We start from the raw sequence: 16,075 nt of genomic DNA, 5'->3' as shown, positions 1-16,075 counted from the left end.
ATATACTGCCAGAAAAAAAAAAAATTAGTACACCCTTTTAGAGGTTTCCAATTGACTCAACATTTATAATCGCAACAGTGCATATGGAATACATTAAATGATTACATTTACTGATCAGTAGCATAAGTGGTTCTGAGGTACCAGGTATCGACCTATGCTGACACACACACACATTAGTAAGGGGTGTAGCATCCACCAGCAGCAATGCAGGTGCTTACTCTGGTATCCAGTCAATCATACAAATGCCAAATACTGCACTGGGATATGTTACGCCATGCCTGCTCAACCTGTCCATGTATTTCTTTAAGAATTGTTGGTTAATGAGTCACATCTTGTCACATAATCTGGGTTGGTGACATGTCCGGAGATCATGCTGGCTAGGGAAGTTGCTGCACTTGTTGCAGAGAACGTTGAGTTTCACGAGCAATGTGTGGGCAAGCATTATCATGTTGAAAGAACAGATCACCTTCCTGCTGCAAGAACGACAAAAGAACTGGTCTAACAACATTCTGCCCATACTGAGTGCTGGTTAGCGTCCCCTGCAGAACCACCAAAGGTGAACAAGAGCTGTAGCTTATCGCACCCCAGAGCGTCTTGGCCGAATGCACTTACCAGGTCCGTGTCATATGCACAAACGGCCATCACTTGCATGCAGACAGAATCTGCTTTCATTGATGAAGATGACGGTGTGCCGTTCTGTCATCCAACTTTTCCTCTGATGGCACCGGTAGAGTTGCAGATGCTGTGGTGTGAGGGTAAGATGGGCGAGAGGTGTGCAAGCCCGTACGCCCACTGCTACTAACTGGTTTGCAGCAGTTCATCTTTGACACGTCTGGGCTCACAAGCCCTCTTATCTGTGCTGTGGTAGCTGTACTATCTACCACTGATACCCTTAAAATAAGACCATGATCGTAGGCACCTGTGCTGCATCTGTGCTGCGTGGATGTCCAGAACCTCATCTGTGGGTGTAAGAATATTCACATGACCACTGATACCAGCATCGTTGCACAACTGGAGCAGCATTTCCAACTTGTCTGGCAATTCTCTGAAAGAACAGTCCTACCACTTGGAAAGCCACAGTTTAATCCCTTTCAAACTCACTCAGTTAGCTTTAGGAAGCATGAGTGCATCTCCATTGGATGGTTGCCTGCTTGCTTCGCGCTTAGCACTGCACTGAGCCTTCTGGCTATGAGCATTCCATATTAAAGAGCAAACACAAATAGCACTCTGGCAGCTATGCCACTACGCTGTCTGTTAGTGGACGATGTTGAAACAATTATCAGTACGTCTACCCCAAGTGACATATGCTATCATCAGATCAAAATTAACGTAGTCTTTCCAAGTGTGTAAATTTTTTTCCAGGCAGTATTTTTGTTTGTAATATACATGAAAAATTTAGGTGGCACACTTTTGCAAAGTTCATATTTTTATAATGACAAATATATTGCTTCTTTTTGTAGGAGAAGAAGAGCTTGTAGCAGAGTCACTGGAGAAATTAATGGAGAACAAAGCTGTAAAGGAGAAAAAGCTAGAATTGGAAAAGAAACTGGAATCACTACGAAAAAAACATGAGAAAGAGAGAGCCCGTATTCAAATACATAAAAGTTCCCAAGATTCAGAGAAGTCAAAATCCAAGTTCTCCATGAGTCACAAGCTAGTCAAGAGGCTGTCAAGCAAAAATATGTAATAATAATTAACATAGTGTTTCTTAGTTTTTTTCTGTTTAGTTTATTGCCTGTTGGAAAGCATGTAATTGCCCATTGCCACTGTATATAAATATGGTGCATAATATTGGCATTAAAACTAGACTTTGTGAAGTGTAGATGAAGTGTTGAAAGATTGAACCTCAAAAGGATTGTGAAACACAATTAGTGAATGTATAATGAACTGAGAGGTTTTTTGTCTGTACTGTAGTGCATCAAAAACCTAAATTATGGTTTTATTAGTTTCATAAACCATTTAAGGTAATTGCTGGTATTCCTCCAGAAATTTGAAGTTAACTGTGTTATTGTACATTTTTTCCTTATTCATCATCTGAGTGCAGATGTGGAGTTTCAGTAAAGTGATCAAAATACAGCAGAATAGAATAGTATGCACACTTAACAAAGGGCAACAGGTGCACAGGCTGCATAATTTTTGGCATATCCACACTGCAGTAGACAAATATCAAAAACCACATTGTCCACATCTTTCCTGCATGCTGTTCCATCCTGCTTTATGTTAATCACTGCATTGAAACTACACATTTGCATTTCAGTTACGAATAGTAGAAGAACATTTAACAAAACAGGCACTTTTACGTATAAAATGTGACCCTGTAGGTAATGCATGTGCTGATATATATTCTGTCAAATTTGTTTTTCCAAACAAAGCCTCATTTATGACGTTGTGAAACTGTTGGTCATAGTTGTCTGTTACACAGTATTGTTTTTCAGTGATTTGGCTTCTGTAGACTCTGGACTTTTTTAAACCTTCAAGCATCATTTGTACACAAGCACAGATAAATGATTTTGACAGATGGTAGAACAGACACATCTCCATACTTTAAATCATTTTTATTTGGTTTTTGCTGCTTACATTGTGATAGTTCGCATGTTAGTAATATGTGTAATACATCATTTTCACAAAGTATCTTTCCAGACTGATTAAAATGTGTCATGGTTGGATGCATCATTAAAAAAGATATTAGGACAGGTATTGATAACTATTGACCCTTTCATTGTTAACTCCTTTCTCAAGTAATTTGAAAAAAAAAGGTCAATGTATGTAGGAATGGGTTATTATGCCTGCCAATAAGAAATTCTGGACCAGGAGGAACCTTCCAGTGAAGATGCCATGGATCATTTCCTTCAACATGAATTAAGGATAACTGTACGACAAACTTTCACCAACTCGGCTGAGCAAATAACATTCTTTTGGAGAATTTTGAAAGTCACTGGCATCCAAGATACAATTAGCAAGTGGTTTACTTCTTATTTAACTAATAGGAAACAAATAGTCATAGTAGATAGCTTAAGCAGCTCTTATGGTGCTTCTTTTACTGAGAGAGGATCTTTATTGCTGTTATTTCACAGGGTTCAATATTGGGACCTGTCTTATTTGTGCTGTTTATAAATAACATACACTGAAAAAGCAGAAATAGTGTTCTTTGCAGATAAAGCAAGCCTCAATTCAAGGCTAATAAAGATACAACAACAGAAAGAACAATAAATGAAATACTCAGATAATATTGTTTCAGAAATAAAACACTTTGAGCTGAATATGAACTTTTTGGTTTACAGGAGCACAACTGGTTTTATGATATCAAATCACATCCACAAGTATACATCTACAAGATAGGAAACATGCAGTCAACAGTATGATAAAAAGCTACATACTAATACTAATATACTAATAATCTATGCTCTATGACAACCAATATGAAATACTCACATGTCAGTAAAACATAATGCCCTAATAAAAGAAGGGGGGGGGGGGGGGGACATCACGTTCTCAAGATAACATACTGTTATGTGCAACAAGCAAGGCATCATAAATCAGATTAAACAGCTGAGAAACTGACATGTTAGAGGTGCTTTTACCTATAATGAAAAGAACATAGTAAGAAAACAAAAAGAAGGTAAAAAGCAACAGCTAGTAACATTGAAAGCCCATGGTTAGAAAACTCGCTTCATGTCAGGAAATGGTAGACAGCAGCCCTCCAGCAACCTCCCTGTGCAGGACCACACTGCTAGTCAATGTGCTCATGTGTGTTACGGAGGGCACTAGCGCCACCATGCACATGGGGGGGAGGGGGGGGGGGGGGGAGTAACAAACATTTTTGCACTTGTCAAAAATCATGGGAATGATTGAGGCCCCCATTACACCACAATAATATAACCTATAAAATACTTCAGCATAAACAGATGCAAGAGCATACAACAGCAAGCCCAGGGTCACTAACCAATCAGTCAAAAAAGTATGACCTTATGTTCTTGAAAGGCAATAACAGTTTGACATTATATTGTAATGTTTTAACTCCACCTGATTATTAAGGATGTGTTGGGGAATACAGCTTTAGACTCCACCTGATTTAAGGCCTCTTCCAAAACGTTTAAGGTCAGCCCCTTTACTTCTTTGTGTAAAACTTTTAAATTATTGGCTATGTTATGGAGTGACCAGAATCATGTAAGTAGCTACTTAAAAGTAGACTTCAAATTCGTCAGACTTTGAAGTTCTCAGAACATAATACTAAACTCTCTGCTAGTCTGTGCTACTTAACTGACAGGACAATAGTCACAACTGATGCAGTATACACCAGTAGTGTTGTGCTTTTCTCGAGCTACCTTCACTCTATGTACAAGTCTTTGGCCAAGATTCTGTCGGATAAAGAATGTGAGCTTTATCTTTTTATCCTTAGCTTATTGCCCACTTAGTGTGAAATTATGCCAAAGTATGGTATCCTGGGATTGTTTATATGCTCTTGTCTGATCTATTTGGTTTTAATGATTTTTATGTTGAAATATTTTATGGTTTATATGGTTGCACTGTGTAACAAGGGCCTCAATCATCCCCATGATATTTGGATATGTGCGAAAATGTTTGTAATTTTCTCTGCTATGTATATTCTGGTACTGGTGCCCTCCATGACGATGTGAGCACATTGATTGGCAGAGTGGCCCTGCATGATGAGGTAAGAATGCTTTTTGCTAAGGAGTGAGTTTTCTTAAACATGGGCTTACAGTGTTATTAAATGCGCCTTTTTACCTTGTTTAATATAATAGAGGAAAACATTCCACGTGGGAAAAATATATCAAAAAACAAAGATGATGTGACTTACCAAACGAAAGCGCTGGCAGGTCGAAAGACACACAAACAAACACAAACATACACACAAAATTCAAGCTTTTGCAACAAACTGTTGCCTCATCAGGAAAGAGGGAAGGAGGGGGAAAGACGAAAGGATGTGGGTTTTAGGGAGAGGGTAAGGAGTCATTCCAATCCTGGGAGCGGAAAGACTTACCTTAGGGGGGAAAAAGGATGGGTATACACTCGCACACACACACACATATCCATCCACACATATACAGACACAAGCAGACATATTTAAAGACAAAGAGTTTGGGCAGAGATGTCAGTCGAGGCGGAAGTGCAGAGGCAAAGCTGTTGTTGAATGACAGGTGAGGTATGAGTGGCGGCAACTTGAAATTAGCGGAGATTGAGGCCTGGTGGCTAACGGGAAGAGAGGATATATTGAAGAGCAAGTTCCCATCTCCGGAGTTCAGATAGGTTAGTGTTGGTGGGAAGTATCCAAATAACCCGGACGGTGTAACATTGTGCCAAGATGTGCTGGCCGTGCACCAAGGCATGATTAGCCACAGGGTGATCCTCAGCACATCTTGGCACAATGTTACACCGTCTGGGTTATCTGGATACTTCCCACCAACACCAACCTATCCGAACTCCGGAGATGGAAACTTGCTCTTCAATATATCCTCTCTTCCCGTTAGCCACCAGGCCTCAATCTCCGCTAATTTCAAGTTGCCGCCACTCATACCTCACCTGTCATTCAACAACATCTTTGCCTCTGCACTTCCGCCTCGACTGACATCTCTGCCCAAACTCTTTGTCTTTAAATATGTCTGCTTGTGTCTGTATATGTGTGGATGGATATGTGTGTGTGTGCGAGTGTATACCCGTCCTTTTTTCCCCCTAAGGTAAGTCTTTCCGCTCCCGGGATTGGAATGACTCCTTACCTTCTCCCTTAAAACCCACAGCCTTTCGTCTTTCCCTCTCCTTCGCTCTTTCCTGATGAGGCAACAGTTTGTTGCGAAAGCTTGAATTTTGTGTGTATGTTTGTGTTTGTTTGTGTGTCTTTCGACCTGCCAGCACTTTCGTTTGGTAAGTCACATCATCTTTGTTTTTTGATATATTTTTACCTTGTTTTGTTTTCTTATTTTGTTCTTTTCATTGTATGTAATAGATTATCAGGATAGGTAACTAGTTTGTATCATAATGTAAGTTATGTGTTTCCTGCCTTATAGGTGAACATCTGAAGATATTATTTGATATCATGAAAGTGGCCATGCTCGTGTAAACAAAAAAGTTTATGAAGAGTCGAAAGCAGTTTATTTCTGAAATATGGTTTACTTCAGCTGCAGTTGATTTCAACAGAAAACTGTTTGTATCAGATAAAATTGTTGGCCAGTACCTGTTATCAGAAGGTGATAATATACATATGAAAGTGAAGGTGATATATGAGGTTTGTTAAAAAAATTCCGGAACTTCACCCACATTATTTTTTTATGCTTATCTTTTACTTGTTGTGCATGGTCTCATTTGAAATACTCTTCTCCACAATTGATACACTGCTCGTAATACCATATCCACTTCTGGAAGCAGTCTTGGTATGTCTGTTGCTGGATCGTGCAAATCATTTTCTGCGAATTTTCTTTTTTCTCATCTGTTGTTACAAATTTTCATCCTTTCGAAAGGTTTTTCAGCTTTGGAATTAAAAAGAGTTCTCAGGGGCCAGGCCTGGAGGGTAAGGAGGATGAGGCAGCACAGTGATTTTGTTTTTTGTGCAATAGCCACACTCCAATGGGGATGAATGTGTGGCTACATTATTGTGATGCAGGAGCCATGAATTGTCCTGCCACATTTCAGGCTATTTCCTTCTCACATTTTCTCACAGGCATTGCAACACGTCCTGATAGTATCATTGATTAACAGTTTGTCCCTGTGGAATGAATTCATGATGAAATAATCATTCAAAGTCAAAGAAAACTATCAGCATGGCTTTGATATTTGACCTGGTCTGTCAAGCTTTTTATGGTCTTGGAGAATCTTTTCTGACCCATGGGAGTGTTGGACCTTGGTCTCAACATTATAACCCAAACTTAATGGCAACACGATGCTTTCTGAGATACTGTGTCATGATGTCATGACATTATCCAGCTGAAATGTTACTTTCTTATGCAATCTCTTGGACAGTCAGTATTTGATTGACATGCACAATTTTGTTGACATTCCTCTCCAGAGCATTGTCGTTAGACATCGAAGGGCATCCTGAATGAATGTCACCCTTAACTTCCATCTGGTCATTTTTAAACCATGTGAATCATTTGTAACATTGAGTATGGCTGAACCACTCATGACTGTAGGCTTTCTGCATCTTTTGGTATGTCTCTATGTAGGTTTGTTTGAGTTTCATGCAAAATTTAATACAGATGCATTGCTCTTCTAACTCTGCCATTTTGAAATTCACAAACTGTGCGACACATCATTCTACTCAATACAGCACTGAACAATAACTAACAGATGTACGGCAATGAATCTTCCAGCAGTTACACATTAAACACAGGTGTGCGCAGGGATGCCAATCGCATTTCGCTCGCTTTCAGAACTAGTAATTCCTTCCATTTGGAGGATAGAGGGAAAGTTTGTGGAAATTTCAAAGGAAGCGCAGGTCACTCAGAACACAGTATGAGAGGGACCCACCCGTAGTGATGACAAGGGTAGATAAAGACCATATTCAAGCTGGTTCATGTACCATACCGATGGTCATTAATCTACTATGCAAGTTTGATCCTGGTCTGGCTGACAAGCTAGATTGCTACCTGTTAAGCTATAGGGCAGTTTTACATTGTAATTGTCACTACAGGGTATATTTAAGGCGTAGCATATTTTAATCCTTTTAACTAAACTTTTTGCCACTACAGTCACTGTAAGACCTTGGTGTGCTGACCGGCTGTTCCTTGATTTTCTGCAATAGACATTAAAGTATTAGAGTGGCACATGGTCAGAAAAACTGATCTGCCTTCATGGAACCATGACTTCTCCTCCAAGTGGTTCCTCAAAGTCTGAATGGACCCTGTTCCAATCTCTCATTAGTGAAAATCCTTAACAGTACCTCTGATTTCAGCTTGACTTCTCTGTGTGGCAGCCAAGCATGCTGACTGCTCAGCCATAGAATCTTGCTTCAGCAATAAATAAATAGATTAATTCCAATGTCTATTCCTGATGGAGAACTCAGTGAATCTGAAATGCTGATTAGTGTGTTTTTATTCCCTTGGCATTTGCCTTTGGACCTGACATATTGCCCAGATATTAAAATGAGAAGATTCATGTTACAAAACAAAATTTTGTAACAAAATCTTTAATACAAGAAAAGAAAGATACAGCTGGAGATGAGTGTGAAAGTTTAAGAAACACATTGGAAAAGAAAATTACAAGAATAAATCCAACTATAACCAACAGTTTTGTAACCATTGATTTTTAAAATTAAGTAGGTAAGGAAAAAGTCTAATGATTCTACAATAAAAAATGAAACTCACGCAATTATAATGGAAATTCCTGCATAGAGGAATATGGGAAATAAGGGAAAGGCAAACACTGACCTACAGCAGATCGAATGGTGAGAATACAGAAACAATTAGTACAGAACAACATTCACATTAGCTCTTGAACACTAGTTCTTTTTCTAGCAACAGTACACACGACCAAACATACTACACACAGACATCCAAAGGCACACTCATGTGATCATGGAGAGACTCTCATGTAATTGTATGGATTGCAACATGAAGTATGTGTAGTGGCTGTGCTCTGTAAGGGCAAGTAGTAAAGCACTCTGATGTACTGGGTCACTTGCCTTCTCAGTTGGGGCTGCTAACGCATGGCTGTGCAGTGGCTCTCAAATCATAGGTAAGCTGGTTCAAATTCTGGCAGCGGATGAAAATTTTACTGCCAGTATTTGTCCAGCATGGAGAGAAGAGGTGGTGGCATAAAGTTCCTGATCACCAGTCTTTGCACCAATGTCCTGGATTAAATTTCAAGTCTCTCTACAGTGAGGACATGTAAAATGCTATATACACCTCATTACATTCATCTACACTCTACAAATACATGTATGATACATTTCCCACATACCTGCAAGAAAAGGGGATATTGTGCACAGAAGAAGAACACCCTTCATGACAGGCAACTGAACACATCCCATGGAATATCCGAGCCAGCGAAGCCATATGACAGTTACATTTTTGCATTTACTGGCTTTAACTATTCACATATATTCATCACATCTACTAGTGAATATTAGGATCTATGTAATTGCTTCAAATGCTTTGCAACATAGGACAGTTGTTTTTACCACTTATATTAGTTTCTTAAACTTGCTGATTTACGGTAGATTTGGTGATCACTGATTTAAAAAAAATGCAAGACACTTTTGTGCCTTCATAAACAGCACAGTCATAGCAGAAGTTGTGTTAAGGATTTATAAGAGCTTAACACACTACTTAATTGTAAAAGAGATTATAGGAATTCAGTATCATTGCTGACCAAAGCAGTAGTTGTTCACAGATGAAACTGTTGTCAGAAAGATACACTGCAATGAAACATAACCTCATGTGATTTCATTGTGCTTTTTAACTGGTCCTAGTACAGAAATCCATAAAGAAATAGTATGTGTAACTGTTGGAATTACAAAAATGCAGTGAGGCTGTCCAATATATGCCTTCAGTAAGCACAATTTACAGTATTTCCGATGGAAACACTTAAAGTAGAAAATAATAATTTTAGCTCTTGGAACTGCATTTCCCTTCTTCAGGGATGATTGGGAATGTTTGAGAGGGGGGCGACAGATCACTTTGACCTACTTGTTGCAGGAATGTAGAGTGATAAACATGATTAGATTAGAATGAAATTTTCGCTCTATAGCGGAGTGTGCGCTGATATGAAACTTCCTGGGAGATTAAAACTGTGTGCCGGACCGAGACTCTAACTCGGGACCTTTGCCTTTCGCGGGCATGTGCTCTACCGACTGAGCTACCCAAGCACGACTCACACCCCATCCTCACAGCTTTAATTCTGCCAGTACCTCGTCTCCTACCTTCCTTAGATTAGATTAATAGTTGTTCCATAGATCATGAATATGACACTTCCTAATAATGTGGAATGTGTCAGTTTAACAAAAAGTTTCTTTACATGTTATAATTTGAGGTGTCTATCTGTCAGACTTTTGATGCTATTTGGTAAGTGACCAAAGATTTTTGTGGCATCGGAAGTCTCCCTTTCTGTGCCAAAGTTACATTTAACTCAAAGTAGTCAAGATCAGCCTTTCTCGTAGTGTTGAAGCTATGCACATTGCTATTGCCTTTGACCTGGAATGGGTTATTAATAACAAATTTCATAAATGAATATATATTCAATTACATGCTTTTGTGCAATGCATAATTTTTTCCTTAGTGACGTATTACTCCAAAATGTGGTGCCATATTAAAGCAGTGTTTGACAATAGACACAGTAAGTTAATTTACTTGTATGTTTCTCTCCAAAATTTTCAATAACCCTAACAGATTTCAGTAGATCATCAATGTATTTCTCCCAATTCAATATCTCATCAATGCATACACCCAAATATTTGGAATATTCTGCCTTGGCTCCAGACATCTGTTTAAACTCTATATTTGTTAATGGTGTTTTGCCATTTACTGTACAAAACTGAATATACTGTGTTTTATCAAAATTGAGAGTCAATTTGCAGAGAACCACATGATAGTTTTCTGAAAGATATTATTCTTGTTTGATGTGTGTGATTGCTATACTTGTATCATCAGCAAAGAGAAGTAGCTTCACATCTTCATGGATACAGAGTGCCAAGGCATTAACATATAGGGTGATTTCAGTTAAAGTTAAACTTTCGAAACACTGTAGGAATAACACCACTGGTCAGAATGATGTCAAATTGCAACAGAATATTACTGGAGAAGGGGGAAAATGTATGGCAGAAGAAAAAAAAATAGTGTGAAAATGATCAATAGATGGCGCTGTATGTGTCAGAACACATATATGAAACATCTGTCATGTGCACGACCCATTGGAGTTGGTATAAACATGCCGGGTACATGGCTTTTCCTCGTTTTGAATCTGCGACGTTCGTGTCTAAATGTAGGATCGCACTCTGCTTGTAAAGATGTATTATAAGAATTATGACTGTGTACATGTCGCTCTGCAGAACTTCCAGACACTGAAGGGTTTGAAAAAAAGGCATTGGTCGGATGACTGCCGTGGGTCTGGAGAAAATGAATCAGATATTTGAAACAATGGGCTCTTGTGGTGTATAACCTGGTAGAGGGAGGAAATGAATTGATTCAACATCGGTGGAAGCAGTGGTCAGAGCAATGCAGGAGGAGACAAGTGGTCGTTTGCAAATGTGTAGTGTACGGAGGATTGCCCGAACATTTGATATATCTGTGAGCACAGTGTGTAAAATCCTAAAAAACATCCTTCTTTGCTATCCATTCAAAATCACCCATGTACACGAGTTGCTTCCTATTGACCTGCCAGCAAGAGAGACCTTTGCTTAAGAATTTATTGCTTGTATGGAAGTGGACAATGATTGGCCATGGAAGATTTTGTGGACAGACAAAACCCACTTACATCTGACAGGGCATGTCAATACACAGAATTGTCGAATATGGGCAACGGAAAATCCACATGCATATCAACCAGTACCACTTCATCCTCAAAAGTCACTGTGTAGTGTGGGCTTACAGCATCATTTTTCATAGGGCCATATTTTTTTGAAGAGACAGGTCTTTCTGGTCCTGTTACCTGTACCCTCACTGGTAAGTGCTATGAGTGTCTTTTGCACAACCATGTCATTCCAGCTCTCCAACAGCATAGATGTGTGGATAGGGTTATTTTTATGCAAGATGCTGCACTTCCTCACATTACAAACCCAGTTAAGCAGCTGCTGAAGTGGCATTTTGGAAATGCTAGAATTATCAGCTGCCATTTCCATACAGCCTGGCTTTCCCAATCACCTGATCTTAATTCGTGTGACTTCTGGCTGTGGGGCTATCTGAAAGATATTGTGTTCAGTGTTCTGATTGCAAACCTAACCCCAGAAACACTTCGATCAGCTGGGGAACATGCTGTTTCTCGATTTCAACTTGTTGCAGAAAACAGTGGACACCGTATTGAACATGATTTGCGCGAATCACATGGAAATTATTAATCTCATTTGGTTTTGATTGGTGCTTTTTATGTGGTTATTGGCCTCAGGACAATTAAAAACCAATGTGAGTGATGCTTTATATGCGATTTTTGGCCTCAGGACAATTAAAAACCAATTTTTTCCATCCGATGCGATATGACCTTGCCATGGTGGATGGGCTTACGTAACTAACATTATCACACCTGTACACTCATGCGCACTGAGTAGTACAGTTTGTTTAGTATCAGATGTACATCTTAGGCATTGATGTATGATTCATTTGTCATTTGTAGTCGACCACTATCAAATTATGATGCTTACACTGCCATCTATTGCTACATTTTGTAACTATTTATTTTTCTTTTGCCACACGTTTGTCCCCTTCTTTGAAAATATTCCATTGTGATTTGACGCCACTCTGATCAGTGGTGTTATTTCTACAGTGGTTTGAAAGTTTAACTTTAATTATAATCAACCTGTACATTAAAAAGAATAAGGGACCCAGGATTGAACCTTGTTGGACCCCATTCTTGATACCTCCCCAGTTTGAGGAATCTGCTGATTTTCACACATTATGTGAAATGATTATTTCAACCCTCTGTACTCTTCCAGTTAAATATGAATTAAACCATTTGTGCACAGTCCCACACAATGGAAATACATCAGAGAGAGTAGGAAGCAGTTGGTAAATACTCATTTTCTGTTAAGAGAGGATAGAGTAGACGCAGTGAGAAGAGAAAGAAATAATATAATTAAAAAGTAAAAGGAAAGGGTCAAAGAGAAAGATGGCCTAGAAAATCAAAACAGCGAGTTGGAGACAGAGAGGAAAAATAAAAATGAACATAATTGAAATAAATAAATAACTAATTAAGAAAATTTTGCAATATGAGAACAGAGGAAAGATTAAATCCAGGAGGATGCAGGTATTACAATGTGCGCAGGAGATCAAGTTTTCACCTCTGAAGTTCAGGAAAACTAGTGCTGCTTCTGAGGATCCAAACAGCACATTTGGTTTAGTTGGTGCTTGGATTTGTTAAGTAATACTGTAGAGCATGCTCAGAAGCTTGAAACTAGATGTCCCATTGACACACATTTCTCTTGATTCCACTCATGTGTTCAACAGTTTTGTGATGGTCCTTCTTGCATAAATTTCTACACAGGGAACAGTTGTCAGTTGGTAAATAACACAGGTTTTTTTTTTTTTTTTTTTGCCTTTAATGTTGTAGGATTTACTTTTGTTGAGACTGGAGTAAATTGTAATGAATGGGAGCATGTGGGGCATTTTTAACTATGAGAACAAATTTCAGAGGTGGTACACTGAAGTAGCAATTTGATAAGACTGATGCAGATATGATGGTGAAAGATGACAATGAATTGCGTTTGTAGTGTATTGGGCACATACAATATCATTTCATGGCTTAACTTGAGATAAGCATAGCTCTGCTTCAGTAATCTATTGCTGTATTTAAGACCTCTCTATTATGTGGTAAGGAGGGGGGGGGGGGGGGGGGGGCAAGGATTACTTCTGGCTGTTTAGAGTGAAAAAGCTATGATGGTCATGTCAGAGTAGGTGACTGCATGAGAGCTTACTTTGTGTCTCTGTTCAATGAGATAGTTGCAGTAGAGGAAAGCATAGGAGAGATTACTGGTTTAGGTTTTGAGGCACATACATTTACTATGGTTAACCAGGCTATTGTATAGAAGGGGTTGCTTGACATAGAAAGGTTTGCAGCTATCAGAGTGGAGGTATTGTTGCATATATGCTGAGAAGAGGTTGACAGACACTTGGCTAAAAGCCCCAGTGAGTATGAGGTCAAAACCAATAAAATGACTCTGGGCCTGGAGAAGGAGCAGTTGAGTTCAAGTTTGGAAAAGGTGTTAAGCTGTTTCAGGATGTGGAGAAGTTCTTCACATGGGTGTAGACCTCCAAGACATCACCAGTAAATCTGCAACAAGCAGAGTGTCACAGCTTTTCTGTTTGACCCTTCTATTACCTCCAATAATCTTGTAGTCTCTTTGATTCACTTCCCTTCACCTCTGTCTCATCTCATCTGCTTGACCTACACTCACCCCTTCCCAACCTTTTCCAAAAGATCCCTATATCCCCTATGAGTAAGAACCGTATGGTGTAAAAATTAGTATTTTCTAATGTAAGTATTTCTGTTGGCAATATTAGGAATTGTGCCTGAAATTCCAGAGAGCACTTTCTGGGAAGAATTGGTGAACATATTACTTCCTTCCACATGCATTTTGCATAATGATCAGGATGGGAAAATTTGAGTTATTAGAGCCAATACAAAAGCTTGCTGACAATCATTCTTGCCGGTGGCATTTGCAAGTTGAATAGGGTGGGGTAGGAGGTCAGTTAATGGTATCAGAAGTACCCACTGCAGAATGCCATTTGGTGGCTTGTGGATATATGTAAATTTAGATTTGCCTCCTGTATTTTGGTCATAATGAAAGTATTCTCGATTGAATTTTACTTTTGATACAATTAATGTTAGTATTACTCTGTTTTGCCAGTATTGATGTATATTACTGTGCAGTCCAAGTATGTTTTGCCAGTATTGATCTATATTACCGTGCAGTCCAAGTAAAATAATGGCACTTAATGATGTTTGTAATATTTGCATCTAAAGGAAAATTAGCCACTCACCTATGGCGGACTGATGTGTGGTGCATAGAAACATGTGGATGGAAACACTGTTCGCACTAGTTTTCAATGCTCCTGCTCTTTTTCTAATTAAAGTACACCCATTACACACACACTCCCATGCCTATATCAAGACTCAGTCTCACTGTGGTTGCAGTAGTGTGTGTTTGGGTGTCTGTATGATTGTGTGCATGAGTGGGCATAACTTTGTTAGAAAAAGAGCAGGAGCTAGTGTGAATAGTGTTTCCTGTATATGTTTCTGTATGCTTCACTCATGAGCTAGTGTGAATAGTGTTTCCTGTATATGTTTCTGTATGCTTCACTCATGAGTCCGATATGGTGAGTGCCTGAACAGTTAACTTTCCCTCATTTTACATGTTATTCCATCCAGGAATTTCCGTTATTGTAATATTTACATCTCTTATACTCCAGCTAAATATTTTACACTAAAGTACAGTAATTACAACAATATAATCACCTATTCATATAATTGTCTGCAGAACTGATATGCAACACCAACATCACCATGAATCATCAGAACTGTCAGAGAGTGAAGGGGAAACAACACGTCATGCAGGTAGTACAGGGCTACCTCGAAGTCACTCAGAGAGACTTCTCGCTATGTTTCGGGATCACATACATCAGGAGCGTGAGCTACATGAAAGGTACCATGAACTGGTAAGTTGTGGATTCTATTACTATACATACATGAATGTGTGCGTGTACATACATACACACACACACACACACACACACACACACACACACACACACACACACACACACATTTATTCATTATTGTTTTGATTAGTTAGAGACAATGGGAGAGGTTCTTTCTGGGATGAAATGGGGTAGGAGAGGATGGAGTTTGAGGAATATAAAACCAGTATGAACCTGATAATGGTTATATTCATTTATTTATACATTCATACAATTGTATGTGTGTACAATGGTTACCGAATTTCATAAAATTTAAAAGTATGGTTATAATAGAGGGAAACATTCCACGTAGGAAATATATATCTAAAAACAAAGATGATGTGACTTACCAAATGAAAGTGCTGGCAGGTCGACAGACAAACAAACAAACACAAACATACACACAAAATTCAAGCTTTGGCAACAAACTGTTGCCTCATCCAGAAAGAGGGAAGGAGAGGGAAAAGACGAAAGGATGTGGGTTTTAAGGGAGAGGGTAAGGAGTCATTCCAATCCCGGGAGTGGAAAGACTTACCTTAGGGGGAAAAAAGGACGGGTATACACTCGCACACACACACATATCCATCCACACATATACAGACACAAGCAGACATATTTAAAGACAAAGAGTTTGGGCAGAGATGTCAGTCGAGGCGGAAGTGCAGAGGCAAAGATGTTGTTGAATGACAGGTGAGGTATGAGTGGCGGCAACTTGAAATTAGCGGAGATTGAGGTCTGGTGGC

The 16,075-nt window shown here is 39.1% G+C and overlaps 1 protein-coding gene across 1 annotated transcript in view; it reads left to right on the top strand.

Annotated features, from left to right (window-relative positions):
- LOC124802835 (1-phosphatidylinositol 4,5-bisphosphate phosphodiesterase classes I and II) overlaps nucleotides 1-16,075 on the top strand; it is a 390,603-nt gene that overhangs the window by 345,693 nt on the left and 28,835 nt on the right. Inside the window, exons 18-19 of the mRNA XM_047263846.1 lie at nucleotides 1,461-1,683; nucleotides 15,134-15,311. Of these exons, the coding sequence (XP_047119802.1) occupies nucleotides 1,461-1,683; nucleotides 15,134-15,311 (401 nt within the window). The remainder of the gene's footprint in view (nucleotides 1-1,460; nucleotides 1,684-15,133; nucleotides 15,312-16,075) is intronic.

This window comes from Schistocerca piceifrons, chromosome 6, assembly GCF_021461385.2.
Source record: "Schistocerca piceifrons isolate TAMUIC-IGC-003096 chromosome 6, iqSchPice1.1, whole genome shotgun sequence".
NCBI classification, from domain to species: domain Eukaryota; kingdom Metazoa; phylum Arthropoda; class Insecta; order Orthoptera; family Acrididae; genus Schistocerca; species Schistocerca piceifrons.
This window is presented reverse-complemented; position numbering and strand designations above follow the sequence as displayed.